At 34.2% G+C, this 17,068-nt stretch overlaps 1 protein-coding gene across 3 annotated transcripts; it reads right to left on the reverse strand.

Annotated features, from left to right (window-relative positions):
* Positions 1-3,841: 3,841 nt before the first annotated feature.
* Positions 3,842-5,989, reverse strand: LOC112590429 (uncharacterized). Of its 3 annotated transcripts, none has more exons than XM_025306830.1 (5): positions 5,840-5,989; positions 5,542-5,759; positions 5,037-5,180; positions 4,576-4,961; positions 3,842-4,490 (listed from the first exon to the last, which is right to left on the reverse strand). In XM_025306830.1, the coding sequence occupies exons 2-5, from the start codon at positions 5,756-5,758 to the stop codon at positions 4,242-4,244; spliced, it is 996 nt and encodes a 331-aa protein (XP_025162615.1). In that variant the 5' UTR covers position 5,759; positions 5,840-5,989; the 3' UTR covers positions 3,842-4,241. The 3 variants fall into 3 exon arrangements, with proteins under 3 accessions (XP_025162615.1, XP_025162613.1, XP_025162614.1); XM_025306828.1 differs by having other exon boundaries at positions 5,037-5,261; XM_025306829.1 differs by lacking the exon at positions 5,840-5,989 and having other exon boundaries at positions 5,037-5,261; positions 5,542-5,821.
* Positions 5,990-17,068: the final 11,079 nt, after the last annotated feature.

The following is a 17,068-nucleotide window of genomic DNA, read 5'->3' on the forward strand; positions in this document are numbered from 1 at the left end:
CGGTGACGTCGAAATGACGTACCTTTGCGTCATTTGTTACGTCATTAGTAACCAAGAAAAAACGTTATAAAGACGCACAAATAACGTCGAAATGTCACATCCCAATGACGTGATTTTAATTCGTTTTTAAGACGTCACTATGTACCAAACAGAAACGTCACTAATACGTCATTAATACGTTTTAATGACGTAAAAAACACGTTGCAGTATAGGGTAAAAAGCACCTGCGTATACACAGGTACAATAATTTTCAATAGTTTAAATACCAAATAATTTAATATATTTTTATAAATAGCAAAACAATCTGTGAGAAAAATATACATTGTATGCTTATAATACTATATACTCTTACATACTTTAAAAATATAGTTGAGGTACATTTTCTCTTATTCTATAAATATGTTACCAGTGGGGAATGACTAATCATGATCAATCTGAAGTCTATTGTTACATCGATTCAATGTCAAATAAATGTAAAATAAGCTTAAAATTCTATTTTGAGATCAACTCGATATTCTTTATCAATCATTCCTCACTGGAATTATATCTATGTTATTATAAAAATATCAGTCATTCAATGTGTGCAAAAGTGGGAATGATATATGTCTATTTTGAAATGGAAAAACAAAACATTAGCACTCGACATCTAATAAGTTCCAACGTTCCGAGTTGTCAGATAATTTTTCAATTACAAAAATGTTTAATATTTCTAAATTAAAAGGATAACTATATAGAGATTCATATTTGCAAAACTTTTTTCCTATTATAAGGACAGTATCTTCAGTTTTTATAAAATTATGTATTTCTATAACTTGAGTGCCAATCATGCAGTAACAATTTGCTTTCGAATAATTATTAATAGTTAAAACACAATCTCTAAAATAAACCTTTTTAAACTATTTGTAGGATAACATTGTGGCAATTGTTGGGCCCAAGCAATGCTTTATCAAACATGAAATATTATTCAGTTCAAATGATTGTTTCTCGCCTTGTTCTGAAAATTTATTAATTTGTTTTAATTTGTTACAAATTTGAATTAAAGGTTGTTTTGTACATTTAACAAGACGAAGAAAGTATCCTAAAAAATTTTCAAAAGGAAAAGCTGCAAAGTTATCAAGTTCTCCATACGTCGAAACATCTTCTGGCAAATGAATTAAGCAATGAACATTATAAATAAGAAATTCAGAATTATATAGATGTTCACTATGTTGAACAAATGTTTTTAGAAGTATAGAAGCCATTTCACATCCTAATGTTGCAATGTGCTTCTCAGAACATAAAATAACTACAGCCGAATGTAAAAGTATGAAGTGTTCATAAATGGAATGATCTACGAGGGTGGTCCGATAAGTACTTAGCCTACAAATGAAAGACGAAAATTTTGGAAAAGTGGCGATTTATTTCTCAACATAGTTTCCTTTTAGCTCGATACACTTGACCCAGCGATGCTCCAACTTCTTTAACCCGTCTGAAAAATACGTTTTCTCGAGGTCTGCAAAGTAAGCCTCCGTGGCGGCGATGACCTTCTCATTCGACTCAAATTTCTGCCCGGCGAGTGACTTTTTCAAGTTTGGAAACAAAAAGAAGTCGCACGGGGCCAAATCTGGAGAATACGGTGGATGGGGCAGCAGTTCGTAGCTCAATTCGACCAATTTGACCGTGGCGAGGGCGGAGGTGTGAGCCGGTGCGTTGTCATGGTGGAAGAGCACTTTTTTCTTCGCCAAATGGGGCCGTTTTTTCTGCAATTCGGCGTCGAATCGGCCCAATAATTAGGCATAGTACAGCCCTGTGACCGTTTTGCCCTTCTCCAGGTAGTCGATGTAGATTACACCTTGTGAATCCCAGAAAACGGTGGCCATCACCTTTCCGGCCGATAGGACAGTCTTCGCCTTCTTCGGAGCACGTTCGCCGGGTGAAGTCCACTGTTTCGACTGTTCCTTGGTCTCTGGTGTGTACCAGTGGATCCATGTTTCGTCGACGGTCACGAAACGACGCAGAAACTCCTTCGGATTGCGCTTAAACAGCGTCAAACACTGCTCTGAAGTGGTCTCACGGTTGCGCTTGTTGTCCGGAGTGAGCAAACGCGGCACCCATCGCGCCGACAGCTTTCTAATGCCCAAAATTTCATGCAGGATATGACCCATGCGGTCTTTTGAGATGCCTACTGTCTCAGCTATCTCGCGCACCTTCAATCGGCGGTCTGTCAATACGAGATCGTGGATTTTTGTCATGTTATCCTCCGTGATAGCCGTTTTCGGGGCACCTGGGCGTGGCTCATCAAAAACCGACGTGTGACCACGTTGAAACTCGTTAAACCAATTTTTGACGGTCGCCATCGAAGGAGAAGAGTCACCGTACACAGCATCTAAGCGCTCTTTGATTTCGCTGTGCGATTTCCCTTCCAAAAACGAGAATCGTATCACCGACCGATATTGCTCTTTTTCCATTTTTCTAAAATCCGCGGACACGCCCGCTTCCACACGCGGTCAAAATAAAACTACGAGTCCGATTTGGCTGAAATTTCGACAGTAGCCGTCTACGAGAATGTACTACACGATAGTAAATTTCTCTTGCGATAGTGGCGCCATCGGGCGGTGAGGCTAAGTACTTATCGGACCGCCCTCGTACAATCCCTTTGAAAATAGCTGGACCAATATATAGAAGGAAAGTTCTATTGATTTCTACAGAATAAATTCTGTAGCTTTAAAATGAGATAACTCGTCTAAAGATCGCGGTGTTCGGTTGATTTCATTGGGAACGTTATTGTGTAAAGAAATAATTTTTTCTGATAAACATTTGACTAAATAAGATGACAATCGAACTTTACAATCACCATTAATCCACCAATTTAACAACTTTCGAGTTACACCTAACATAACATATATTGTGCATATAATCAATGGGGAATAAACTAACAAATCCGATATTTAATTTTAATAACGGAGAAATGCCTGTGTGATGATCCTCGTCGATTTGGAGACGAAAAGATTCGTCTGTTCGTAACGGCATATTTATATTTCTTAAAATGACTCGACTTTTGACATATTCTCCTGATTCGGTGCATTTTTCATAACTTGAATATCCTTGATGCGACTTAATACATTTTATGAATGCGCGAGCTGGCGTATCGCATATAAACGAATGTACTACAACATTGTAATGTCTTTCGAACAATGTGAAACCATTTTTCAATAATAGTGATAATTCATTTACGAAATCATTTAAAAAGCTTGAGAGTGGTCGAGGCTTTAATGTCCCACAAAACATTCCAACTGGAAATGGTGTTTTCGATTTTGAATTCTGAATTAAAGACAAAATTGGCCACAGTTGCATATTGCAACTTTTAAACAACGGCAACCCATCTATATTAAATTTTAACTTTATTGTATCTAAATTTACAAATTGTGAAGCGTGCCGGATTATAGCTTTTTTTATTCCAAAGTAAACAAATTGTCCTGTTTCCAATTCTTGAATATGAAATTTTGAAGAAGTTTTCAAAAGCGTTCTTGCATCAACGGGCAATGTGGGATGAAATTTATGTAATAAATGAAGTAATGATGTAAGTGAAGATTGTGATACATCTGGATTCGAAACAGCCCAAGTTCTTAAGCAATCCACGATAGAAAAGTTATTTTCTTTATGATTTTCTACTAGATTTTCAGTAGTATCCGCTTCGTTAGGATTATTTTCTGTAGTATCTGTTACGTTAGGATTATTTTCGTCAAGTATAACGTTTCCAATGAAATCAAGATTCGAATTTTCATTTATGGTTAAGTTATTAGGAATTAATATATTATTATTTGAAATTTCCAAAATATCATTATTGCTTTCAGAGCAAGAATCATCTTCAAAAGACAATGTATTCATCGACATATTGGATAACTCGGCATCACATTTTTGTTTGTCTAATAGATTAAGAATTACATGCATTGAGTTAGCGTCTCTAGCAATTACGTCTGTAGCAACTTTTCGATAAAATTGTCGTTTTCCTACAAACAGTTTGACTTTTCTTTTCATTATAGCAGACATATTACTGCAATTTGTATCTTATTACTTAAGTAATAAATGTAACAGTGAATGTAGTTATCATACACAAACATAAAACATTACGCAAATAAACATAACGCAAATTTTCTTTGGTCAAATTGCTAACAGTTTTTCTCTACAATCACAGACAAGGATATATGTAGGAGTAGAACATCTTATATATATATATAAACCCTTACTTATCCTTCTTTGTCTTAAGGGAAGAGCGTTGTGGACCATTCTTTTACGCTGTTTTCTATTTCGTGTTGCGTACTGCCAGGTAGAGCCAATAGAACAGATTTCATCAATACACTATTGAGTTTCAAATGAGCAAATGCCTTTTTGTTTCGTTTTCCGAGGAAGCTATAAAACGATGCAATTTTATCTGAAAGAAGTCGACGAAGTATACGGTTTGTTATCGATGTTACATCTCCGCGATCTCCAATCGTCGACAGATAAGAAGCCTAAAACGTAAATAATTTATTAACAATATAAAACTATTCAATATGAGCAACTTGTTAAATTTTCACGCGCAATTACTTATTTTACCAGAGGCGAGATATTTTCTTCTTTTTTAAGGTATTCCTCCAATCGGGTAATATCTTCAAATGTGGTTATTGGTAGAGTACAAGGCAGTTGTGGTATTTCATTAGATTTGGATACCGTTACAATGGAATTGTTAGTGGCCTTTAAAACTTGGAACATTTGATCGTTTTGATTGTAAATATCTGTATTCTGTCGTTTTATAAATGCAAGTGTAGCGTTTATATCAGTGAGATTTCTGTTCACGTCAGTTAGAGGTACTTCATTTATACTATTTATAACAGGTACAGAATTTCTTTGAATCACTGAATGTTTATGACTTGGTTGTACAAAATGACTCGTTGTAGGTTTATTATTTGTTTTTGGATGAATTGAGTTTACTAATATTTTATCTAAAATCAATGAACGCTATGAAAAAAATATATAAGTATCGAAAGTAAAATAATGTAAAATTACAGTACTATTACCTGACGGAACTTGACTGCAACTTGTAAATATATTATTAAGTCTAGGAGGAGCTTTAAGTTTCGATGGTACTGGTGTATTTTCTTCATCCGATGAGTCGCTGATATATCTGGAAGGCTTATTCCGCTGTCTCTTACTTGGAATATCTAAAACAGGTTCTACGTCAGTCGCTACATCTGATAAATATTGACACAGTTTTACTTTTTGTTCAGCTTTCTTGAAATCATCTGCAAGCAGAACACAATTCATAAATCCGTGTATATATATACACGGTATATATATATATGTATATATTATACGCATACAAATTACGATGTAGGAATTTGCCCATATAGCACAAATCTTCACAGAACATTCTAAAATGTTCTAAGAACATTCCTATGTTCCAAGAACGTTCTAAAGACATTCTCTGGAGATCTTGTACTATCTAGATGAGTACTTATAGTATAAAATTTGAATGAGATTATAATAAAATCTTGTACTATATATTGAGGTTAAGTTACTTACCGGTTTCAAAATAAGTTTTTGTTACTTGACATAACAACCATTCATTAGTTGGCGTTGCTCCTTGTTTCAATAATTTCTCATATCTATCTTGTGATTTTACAGGTGGCCAAAATACATTAGTTTCATTAGGAGTAAACCAGCGTACGTTCACAATTGCTACTTCCGTATTGTTATTTGCCGAATCTTCGTTAGCGAATTCTACGCCGACAAATGCCATGCTTTAAACATTAATACAAAGAGTCTATAAATGTTTTTTTAAGAGAGGTTAACAATCTCAAAATACTTCTTCTATACATACATAGTACAATGACCAATACTTTCTTGAGTGAATATCTTCTTAACCGTCTTAATCACAATATACAGCTATGTTAATATAGTCCCAACAACGAATCAAAACGACAACTGAACTCCGTGGAAAATTGTCGCTACCTCGAGCAATATGTGAAAGAATCGTGAGATGCGACGAATCGTGAGATATAAACCTATCATATAGTCACTAGTCTGTTCTTGTTAGTGGCGCTGCTGAATGTATATATGCGCGTATTGAATGGTGTTGGGGTACACACATTATTGGTTCCGAGAGCCAACATATTGAAGGAAGGAAGGAACGTGTATACGCGATGCTTTGCAATGACAATTATTTCAGATGTTATAAAATATAGAATCATGTAAAAAAGAATATAGTAGAATAATTCGATTTTTTCCGTGTAAGTTACGCTTTTTAACCAACCGGCACAAAAGTCCAAAAGACATCTATGACAAGAAAATGATGTTAAAATAACGAATGTGCCGGCTTATTACCTTCAGGGCCTTATTACTTTATGTTTAGATCAATTGAGGTCATTAGTCTTAATTTACGTATTTTTCACGTCAATGACACGTCATTAGGGAGTTTTCGCAAAACTGTCCTTCAGATACGGTAAACATAATTCGTGAACGTTATTAGCTTAGAAATAACGTTTTAATGTGCTCGACCAATAACGTTCACGAATTGTGTTTCTGAGTTCACGTATCTGAGTGACGGTATTGCGAAAACTCCCTATTATGTTTGTTAGACGTACAGACCAATAACGAAATTTTATGACGTCTTTATGACGTTCTCTAAACGTCAAGAATTCGTCATTAAGACGTTGTACAAACACGTAATTACGACGTCATAAAAAGGACGTCTTAAATACGTCGTTATTTAGTCATTCGACGTCATTCGTCCAATAATGACCTGTTTTCGACGTCGTTTCGACGTGACTTTGTTTGCTGGGTTAGTATCATGTGTATCTATGTGTATGTTATATTTTTATGTACTTTCTTACTTGTAGATACTTACAATGCTGCTCTCAAAGCGGCTAAACTGTTCTAGAGGGAGAAGTTGCTCGGACAGATGTGGAAACAGATTATGACTAACCAAGAAAGGAAAAAAGAACAAAAAATATATATCCTCTTCAGAAGATGAAGAATTAGACAATGTTGCATTACATATCCCTCGTGATACAAACAGTGAAATACCTGCTCCAAATTCTCTTCTTCCAAATAAGTTCAAAGAACTTATTAAAATTAAATCAGTGAAAATATCTACTAAACAGTCAATAGAAAAAGACACATCTATAGGAAAATCATTATCTTGTAATGAATCAAGTGTTAAGTCATCAGGCCATTTAAAGTTAATTCACCATAATATTACATTAGAGGAAAATCCGATAAAGCAGCATTCTTTACTAAATGAGAATATGTACATGTATATTCATAAATAATAATTATTTATGTGCTTTTAGAATTAAATTTAATAACAATCTGTTTCATCTTTTTCGTAATTGTACAGTTTTATAGTCTTTTTATAATTTTAGCTGTACAACAAAAATATTGCTCTCCTAAATATTGTAATACAGAAATGTCGGACAAAGTGATCGTAGAATCATTGCAGTCAAACAAGACAAAACCTCTTAGAAAATTGCATAGCATCTCTCAACATTTAGATAAAGAGAACTATCTTAATTTTCCTAATAGTAAGTTGTCATTTTCAAGTAATAACGATATTTTTATATTAATTATAGATGATTTTATTCCTGCAAGCTTTTGTATAATTTATTTTGTGGACGGTTATAGCTTCTCCAAAGTAGTCTCCTCAATTGAATACAGATGATGATGAACAATCTACTACATCAAGACCAAATAGTTATACAATGTCCATGAGCATACTGCCTGTACATATGGAGCAGAATCTCTTTAGGAAGAAACTAAATGCTTCTCCAAATAACAAAGCAAAGTCATCTCTCTTTGATGAATGTAAATAATTTTACATTTTTTTATTATACTTTCTTCAGTACATTATCTTGCATTGAAAAAAAAATATATATGGCAGATGTTATGCCTTTCTCTCTTTGACACGCGCACGCGGGCAAAAACACTTACTCTCTGTCTCTTTCTCTGTCTATCTGTCTGTCTCTCTCTCTCTCTCTTAGCTGCATAGTTCCTCTCTTTAAATAAAATTATAATTATATAAATGTGAATATGTTCATATTTTTATTATATTTTTATTATGTAATCAATATTGAAAATAAAATAACAATTCTAATGTTAATTCAGATGATAGGAACAATGAACATAAAAAAATGTATCTGATACAATGAACTGCGAAACTCTACAAGATGAAAATGAAGATGTTTTACAATAAAAAAAGACTTTAATGTCAGTAGATAATGAGAAAAATCTCCAAATTCACCACTATCCCAAAGTAATTTAATTTTCTCTACAATCTCACGCTTCAGAAGTAGTTTTCATAAATATTATTTTTCCTAATATGTTATACGTTTATTAGGTTTATTAAATGCAGAACGCGATTTACTGATAACAACATTAAACCATTTTAAGAAGCTTCATGGTAATAATTTCCTTTATTCTAATTCATATAACTGCAATATACAGGGTGTTCCGCAGCAACATATACAAAATTCGTGGAGGCCTAGCACGGCTTGAGATGAGCATAAAAGTCCCATACCGTTTTGCGATAATCGTAATAGTTTTCGAGAAATTAATTAAAAACGTCCAGCAATAGCGTCCGCCGAGATGTGTAAGAGTCGAGCCGCCCGAGTTTCAGGCCGGTCCACTCAACCCATAAGTAGACACCGGCGCGCGGCGAGGGGAGAAACAATAGACCAGTGCCCGCGCTTGCGAGGCTTCTCCTTCTACGCCTTGCCGCACCGCTCCGCACCGTACCGAAACTCGCAACGATGTCGCCGAGCCGCGAACGTTCGCGATTACAATTATGATTACTTAATAAGAGAGCAAAAATAGCTCCAATTATTGAAACAGTTATAAGCAATGTGTGATAAAAAAGAATGGAAAGAGTGAAAGCGATGGAAACCGACAGAGTGTGCAGACAATTTAATTATTTTCTGTCGTAATCTATCGTTCGCTATTAGAAGAGTATTCAATCGTTCATTCGTATCGAAATATGATAGAATTTATACAGAAACTTTACGCGTCCTATCGTTTTATTGGACTCTATTATGAATAGATCACTGAAAATCTGTCGTAATCATTGGGTGCATAAACGATAGGTGAAACTTGTAGTTCTCTACGCATACGTACGAAAGGAAACCTATCGTTGTCAAATTTGTTATTTTTTCTCCTACTTTATGTAAACGAAATGATAGCATATGTAAGAAATTCAAAACGTTTAGTAGAAAGGAAAAAAATATTAAATTCAGTTCTTTAGTAATGCGTACAACTTTTAATTTATTACACGATTGACAACGATGTATTTCCTTTCGTACTTATACGATAGAGAACTACGAGTTTCTCCTACATAGTAAAAAACGATTCGTACTTGTGTTAAAATTTTTTGTGTGTTGAAAGTTTTGTGTTAAATTTTTTACATAGTGCTGTGTTGATTTAACATATCATCGCAGTGTTACTTAGACTTTCCTTGTTACATTAAGATTAACTATTTCCAAGTGTTAAAATAATACAATTTATATGTAAATGCATTTATTTTAGTTAATACAACATTATACGTATGTCAATTTAACACAAACGATTCCACAAACACAAATGATTCCTGACATTCAAATGTTAATTTTTTTACATATTATACGTGTTACTTTTTTACATAATCGCTTTGTGTTAAATTAACACATAAATGAGTGTGGATGATTTGGGACACACGTACCGCACCGAAACTCGCGCCGATGTCGCTAAACGTTCGCGATTACAATTACGATTACTTAATAAGAGAGCAAAAATATCTCTAGTTATTGAAACAGTTATAAGCAGTGTGTGATAAAAAAGAATGGAAAGAGTGAAAGCGATGGAAACCGATAGAGTGTGCAGACAATTTAATTATTTTCTGTCGTAATCTATCGTTCGCTGTTAATAAGAATATTCAATCGTTCGTTCGTATAGAAATATGGCAAAATTCATAAAAAGACTTAACGCGTCCTATCGTTTTGTTGGAGTCTATTATGAATAGATCACTGACAATCTGTCATAATCAATGGTATATTAACGATAGGAGAAACTCGTAGTTCTCTATCGTATAAGTACGAAAGGAAATATATCGTTGTCGATAGATAGATTACGACAGAAAATAATTAAATTGTCTGCACACTCTATCGGTTTCCATCGCTTTCACTCTTTCCATTCTTTTTTATCACACACTGCTTATAACTGTTTCAATAATTAGAGCAATTTTTGCTCTCTTATAGTAATCGTAATTGTAATCGCGAACGTTCGCGACATCGGTGCGAGTTTCGGTGTGGTTTGTGTGTCCCAAATCATCCACACTCATTTATGTGTTAATTTAACACAAAGCGATTATGTAAAAAAGTAACACGTATAATATGTAAAAAAATTAACATTTGAATGTCAGGAATCATTTGTGTTTGTGGAATCGTTTGTGTTAAATTGACATACGTATAATGTTGTATTAACTAAAATAAATGCATTTACATATAAATTGTATTATTTTAACACTTGGAAATAGTTAATCTTAATGTAACAAGGAAAGTCTAAGTAACACTACGATGATATGTTAAATCAACACAGCACTATGTAAAAAATTTAACACAAAACTTTCAACACACAAAAAATTTTAACACAAGTACGAAACGTTTTTTACTGTGTAGGAGAAACTCGTAGTTCTCTATCGTATAAGTACGAAAGGAAATACATCGTTGTCAATCGTGTAATAAATTAAAAGTTGTACGCATTACTAAAGAACTGAATTTAATATTTTTTTCCTTTCTACTAAACGTTTTGAATTTCTTACATATGCTATCATTTCGTTTGCATAAAGTAGGAGAAAAAATAACAAATTTGACAACGATAGGTTTCCTTTCGTACGTATGTGATAGAGAACTACAAGTTTCATCTATCGTTTATGCACCCATTGATTACGACAGATTTTCAGTGATCTATTCATAATAGAGTCTAATAAAACGATAGGACGCATAAAGTCACTGTATAAATTCTATTATATTTCGATACGAATGAACGATTGAATACTCTTCTAATAGCGAACGATAGATTACGACAGAAAATAATTGAATTGTCTTCACACTCTATCGGTTTCCATCGCTTTCACTCTTTCCATTCTTTTTTATCACACATTGCTTATAACTGTTTCAATAATTGGAACTATTTTTGCTCTCTTATTAAGTAATCATAATTGTAATTGCGAACGTTCGCGGCTCGGCGACATCGTTGCGAGTTTCGGTACGGTGCGGAGCGGTGCGGCAAGACGTAGAAGGAGAAGCCTCGCAAGCGCGGGCAGTGGTCTGTTGTTTCTCCCCTCGCCGCGCGCCGGTGTCTACTTATGGGTAGAGTGGACCGGCTTGAAACTCGGGCGGCTCGACTCTTACACATCTCGGCGGACGCTATTGCTGGACGTTTTTAATTAATTTCTCGAAAACTATTACGATTATCGCAAAACGGTATGGGACTTTTATGCTCATCTCAAGCCGTGCTAGGCCTCCACGAATTTTGTATATGTTGCTGCGGAACACCCTATATATAAGGGTTGTTTAAAAAGTAATACCTAACATTTTTTTCAGAACATATTTATTCAAAATGATTGAAATATGGTGAAAATATATAAATAAATATTTCTTTTACACGTACTATTTTTCGAAATAATCTCCATCAACTTGTATGGCCTTATGCCAGCGTTGAAGAAATGTTCAATTCCTTTCCGGTACCAGTTTTCTTCGTAACATTGGCGTAAGACTATACAATTTGATGAAGACTATGTCAAAAAATAGTATGTGAAAGAAACATTTATTAATATTTTCAACCATTTTGAATAAATACATTCTAAGAAAAAAAATGTGGGACATTACTTTTTGAACAATCCTTGTATGTTTCACGCATACTAACTTTCTAATCATTAATTAATATGTCCGTAGGACTCGTTATTAATATGTCCGGTCGTATCTAATCTTGATAGAGATTTGCTTCGAGATATATCAAGTAAACTGGATATATTGCTGATGAACCAACGTCGCATCTTAAATGAAATATTTCCTGGTGAAGCTGTTATAGAAAGACCCGAAAATTGTCCCCCTCTTCCATTACTAGATGAGAAGTCATTTGAAGAATTCAACGAATTTTTGAAGAATAAAATTGCGTACTCTCAGTTTGTAAGTGCAGCTAATCTCTTTGGATTGTTGGAAAACGTCATCCGCTACGTTGAAATAAGATCGTCTCAAGATCAGTCTTAAAATGTTTCTCTTGCCATTTTATTGGTCGAATGGAATTTTAAAACTAATCTTAAGACGATCTTAAATATATGTAAGACCCAACTATATGAATATCGATCTCGTAATTGCAGTTAACGATAGTTTCGTTATTGCGCAACTTTTTTATGGTAGGGAAAAGTTGCGCAACAATAAGGAAACTGTCATTAACTACAATAACAGGTTACAGAATTTAAGAATTATTCATAGATCCAAATCTGCTTCATTTGAAATAGTTATAATTAACATTTTTGCATTTTGAAGGTCAGCTATCTACATATTGTTGATGGTTATTGCTGATGAATGGAGTGCTGCTACTTCTCTTATGTCCATCATATTGCATAATGATCTTGCAAGACTAATTAGCTGGAAAGTAACTGGAGGAGTGAAAATCTCTTTCTATGCAACACAGATTAAGGAGGCTTTGTTTTATAAGTGTCTTTATAGTGTGCTTATGTTTTTTTATTCTCAAGTTTCGCCCCTTTCTTTCTTTCTCTCTCTCTCTCTCTCTCTCTCTCTCTCTCTCTCTTATGAAGAATTAAACTATGTATTGCATTATAATTACATATAGAAAAACAAAATTAAGAAAAGCATAAAAAACCATCTTTGCCATATTTTATTAACATTAACCTAAAGCTCATGGAACTTCTCACTTTTAATGTCACAATTCAATATGATTATGGTTATTAACTATCCTGCGTTTTTTTTTCTATAAAGAAAAATTTTTGTAGTATTTAGGTGAACGCAACTTTGCAAAAAGTAATTTTTACTATTAGTATGTTTACTAAAAAGTACAGTTTTTTATCTTTAATTTCCATTTTGATTAATACAGTTAATGTTTCATTCATTTCATGCGATGTCTGGTTATTAAGTTATAACGGAAAGCATTATGTAAAACTCGGTCTGCTTATTTTAAGTCACATTAAGGTTACCGTGCAAGGTGACTAACTAGGAGTGAAAAAATAACTTAATTGCGTCTTTTTTTAGGTGCCGTAATGAGCCGTTTTCAAAATCAATCGTTGAAGCATGCTGAAGATTCCATAAAGCGCTGGTTGAATACTTCTGGTCAACGTAAATAAAGAAATCAACATAATTTTTCATATATTTTCTTTGAAATTAAGTGTTATTATCTACAATATATTCTTATATTTTATTTTGAATTTGTATTTGGTTCTTTAAAGTTAAATATGTTCCTTATATTAAAAGAAGATTTACTTTATATATTACATTTAGATTACATTACTATGCAATAACGTATGTGTATGTATATGTATATTATATTCTCAAGGAGAACAGAAAAGTAAAAATAAAGTCAATTTGACATCATTTTTATCAAAAAATAACATAAAACTGACATTATTTTAAACTAACTATTCTCCTTGAGTTATTAAGCATTGATAATAAATGTATTAAACAGTCAAATATAATGATAATTAATTACTGTCTTAATGCACCAATCATGCCAATAATAATTAGAATTGTCAAAAAAGCGTCAAAATTATGTCATAGTAACATAAATATAACGTCAAGAAAACATTAAAATTTTATGCACTTTGACGTCATTTTGATGAAATAAATTTTGACCATATCTTGACATCATTTTGACGTCATTTTGACTTCTCTGTTCTCCTTGGGTAATATTATGTTTGCTAGGTTTCCAGCAAGAGACACTAGTTGACATCCCACACAGCACTGCAATATTGCAGCAATATTGAAGCAATATTACAATATCGTAGCAATATTACAAAATCACAAGATTATTATATAATATTCCAGCAATATTATCACAATATTACAGAGTGATATATCAAATTACAATATCACTGGAATATTACTGCCATGTTACAATGTGACTATCATATGGCAACATAGTGGCAATATTACAACATTATTGCGCGATGATAAATCTCATTGCAATATCACAGGAATATTGCCGCTATATTTCAGCATGACCGACCGCCACGTAATATTTCTGATTATCGCCGTAATACTGCAGTGTGAAACAATTTATATGCAGGGTGTCCCATTTTAATGTCACATCACAAATATCTCAGAAACACTGCGTTAAATCAAAAAATGTTTCAGACAAAAGTTATTTGGCTTGAAGGAGGGCAAGAAAGCGATAGCATTTTGTTTATAAATGGCGCCACTTTTGAGATATTCACTGACAATCAATTTTCATAAATGGAAATCCGAATTTTTTATTATATTTTCTTTTTCTATCAATTAATTTGAACAATTTTTGTCTGAAACATTTTTTTATTTGGTTAATATTTTTTGAGATATTTAAGGAAAACTTGATAACTTTTTCAACATTTAACTTACGATATCTCGCTAACTATTCGTCGAAAGAAAAAATAATATTAGACTTTTTTACTTTACTTACTATCAAGAATATATTATTACAATAGTGCCCTAACTTTTGTTAACTTATCGACCTTTGGAAATTTCAAAATTATTAAATTAACAAAAGTTAGGGCACTATTAATATATTCTTGATATTAAATAAAGTAAAAAAGTCTAATACTATATTTTCTTTCGATGAATAGTTAGCAAGATATTGCTGCGCCCGTATCTTTGGGGGACATGTTATCCCCACGCTCCTGGAAGTGGACTGCAAAGAAATCGAGTAGAGATTGTTTGACAGCTGTTGTTGTCAAGGAGGTTGTTTAATAAATAAAGGAAAGAAGAGGAGATGAGAGAGGGTCGCCCTGGTCTTGTCACGACGAACGGACGTATTAAAATAAAGTTTATTTCGTTTTGTTAATTCCGTGTTATTTTTCTTGCACAAGGGCGCAACATTTTGAGGGCTCAGCCGGGATAAGATCGACGTCGTGCGGGAGCATTGACGCGATTTTTTTTATTATCCGAGTGAAAAGAAGTATTGTGAGAAATGTTACATTCTCCGATGGCAACGCGGAGTCAAACAGCAGAAGCCCGTCAGGCGGTTGCGGCCGGACAGGAAGCAGAGACAGAGGCTCCGACGTTGATAGCAGCGATGAGAGAGTTGCGTCAGCTACGCGAGGAGCGGGAACGAGAGCGACTGGAGCTCCAGGAGTTGCGACAAAATCGGAGGATGGAGCAGCAAGGACAAGGGGAAAACTGTCAAGGCCAATGTCAAACATTTCTTAATTTAAAACCCGATATTTACGACGGTACTGAGTCTTTTTACGAATATGTCTCTCAGTTTGAATTAGTTGCGCTAGCTAATGTATGGAATGAGGGTGAAAAGGCTTTAGTTTTTGCGACAAATTTAAGAGGGAAGGCGCGTTCAGTTTTAGATGGGATAGAACAAAATTTAGATTATAATGAGTTAAAATCGAAGTTAGAATTAAAGTTTGGTTGTTTAATCCGCGTCGCATTGTAGGAAGGGCTATTAAGTGACGTTGTTTACTGTATTCAACAATCTTCTGAGCATAAAATAAAAATTGTTCATGCAGATAGGTTAGCTACTTATCAGTTTAGAAAAATGTATTAAAAGTTATTTTTATTACTGTAGATTTTAGTTAAAATTATAAAAAACAGATACTCTCTTTTTCTTGTGTGAATTTCAGGAAAGAATAAGGCTGGTTGTGAAATTGATGAAGCTTGGATGACATCGAAAAATCTAAGAAGGCCACCTTACTCACGGTTTTTGACCGTAAGTAACCGTGGTTTGCCCGTGAGTCTGAGGGCGAATGCCAAGGTGGGGGTAAGGGGTGTTCTTTTAAAGAACATTGGGTCCACGGGTTATACCCCCCCTTTATCCGAAGAAGGAGCTGAAGAACGGTGAGCTGAAACTTCAAGAGTTACGTCGACAATTTTGCGGCCTGGTAGCTGTTGGGACAAGAAATGGCGTAGTCAAGAGAACCTAAGACAGCAGTCCAGGTTGTGGCAAGGAATCGCCAGAAGTGCCTTGGAGCAGCAAAGATGGTGTGGAATTTTTGGAGACAGACTCGTAGAAGAGCATTGAGAGCAACTTTTCCATGAAATTGTCGGGACGACAATTTTGGAAGAGGGAGGGTAGTGCTGCGCCCGTGTCTTTGGGGGACATGTTATCCCCACGCTCCTGGAAGTGGACTGCAAAGGAATCGAGTAGAGATTGTTTGACAGCTGTTGTTGTCAAGGAGGTTGTTTAATAAATAAAGGAAAGAAGAAGAGATGAGAGAGAGTCGCCCTGGTCTTGTCACGACGAACGGACGTATTAAAATAAAGCTTCTTTCGTTTTGTTAATTCCGTGTTATTTTTCTTGCGCAAGGGCGCAACAATATCATAAGTTAAATGTTGGAAAAGTTACCAAGTTTTCCTTAAATATCTCAAAAAATATTAAGCAAATAAATGTTTTAGACAAAAGTTGTTCAAATTAATTGGTAGGAAAAGAAGGTATAATAAAAAGTTGGGATTTTCATTTATAAAAATTGATGGTCAGTAAATATCTTGAAAGTGGCGCCATCTATTAATAAAATGCTATAGCTGTCTTATGTCCCCCTTCAAGTCAAACATCTTTTGTCTGAAACATTTCTTTATTTAACGTGTTTCTAAAGCGTGATCTACAATGGCCGTAAGCAATAAGAAGAAAGCGTGAACAGTAAGAAATTGACCAACCACAGTTGATTATTTTTGTCATAGTCGACTGTGACTGGTTTATTTCTTACCGCTTACGCTTACTTCTTACTGCTTACTGCCATTGTAGACCACGCTTGAGATATTTTTGCGAGATTTATGCCTAGGACATTAAGTATTTTTGCAATATTGCTGTGATATTTATGCAATATTTCAGTAATATTCCTGCAATATTGCAGCAACATTTAAGAAATATT

The sequence above is a fragment of the Harpegnathos saltator genome, unplaced genomic scaffold, assembly GCF_003227715.2.
Source record: "Harpegnathos saltator strain DR-91 unplaced genomic scaffold, Hsal_v8.6 scaffold801, whole genome shotgun sequence".
Taxonomy (NCBI): Eukaryota; Metazoa; Arthropoda; class Insecta; order Hymenoptera; family Formicidae; genus Harpegnathos; species Harpegnathos saltator.

Excerpts from the sequence above, each read along its gene's own strand:
- LOC112590429 (XM_025306828.1), bottom strand. The coding sequence starts at position 5,758 with ATGGCATTTGTCGGCGTAGAATTCGCTAACGAAGATTCGGCAAATAAC. Across the intron at positions 5,262-5,541 it reads AAAAACTTATTTTGAAACCG|ATGATTTCAAGAAAGCTGAA; the intron begins GTAAGTAACTTA and ends TTCTGCTTGCAG. Across the intron at positions 4,962-5,036 it reads TTGCAGTCAAGTTCCGTCAG|ATAAAATATTAGTAAACTCA; the intron begins GTAATAGTACTG and ends CATTGATTTTAG.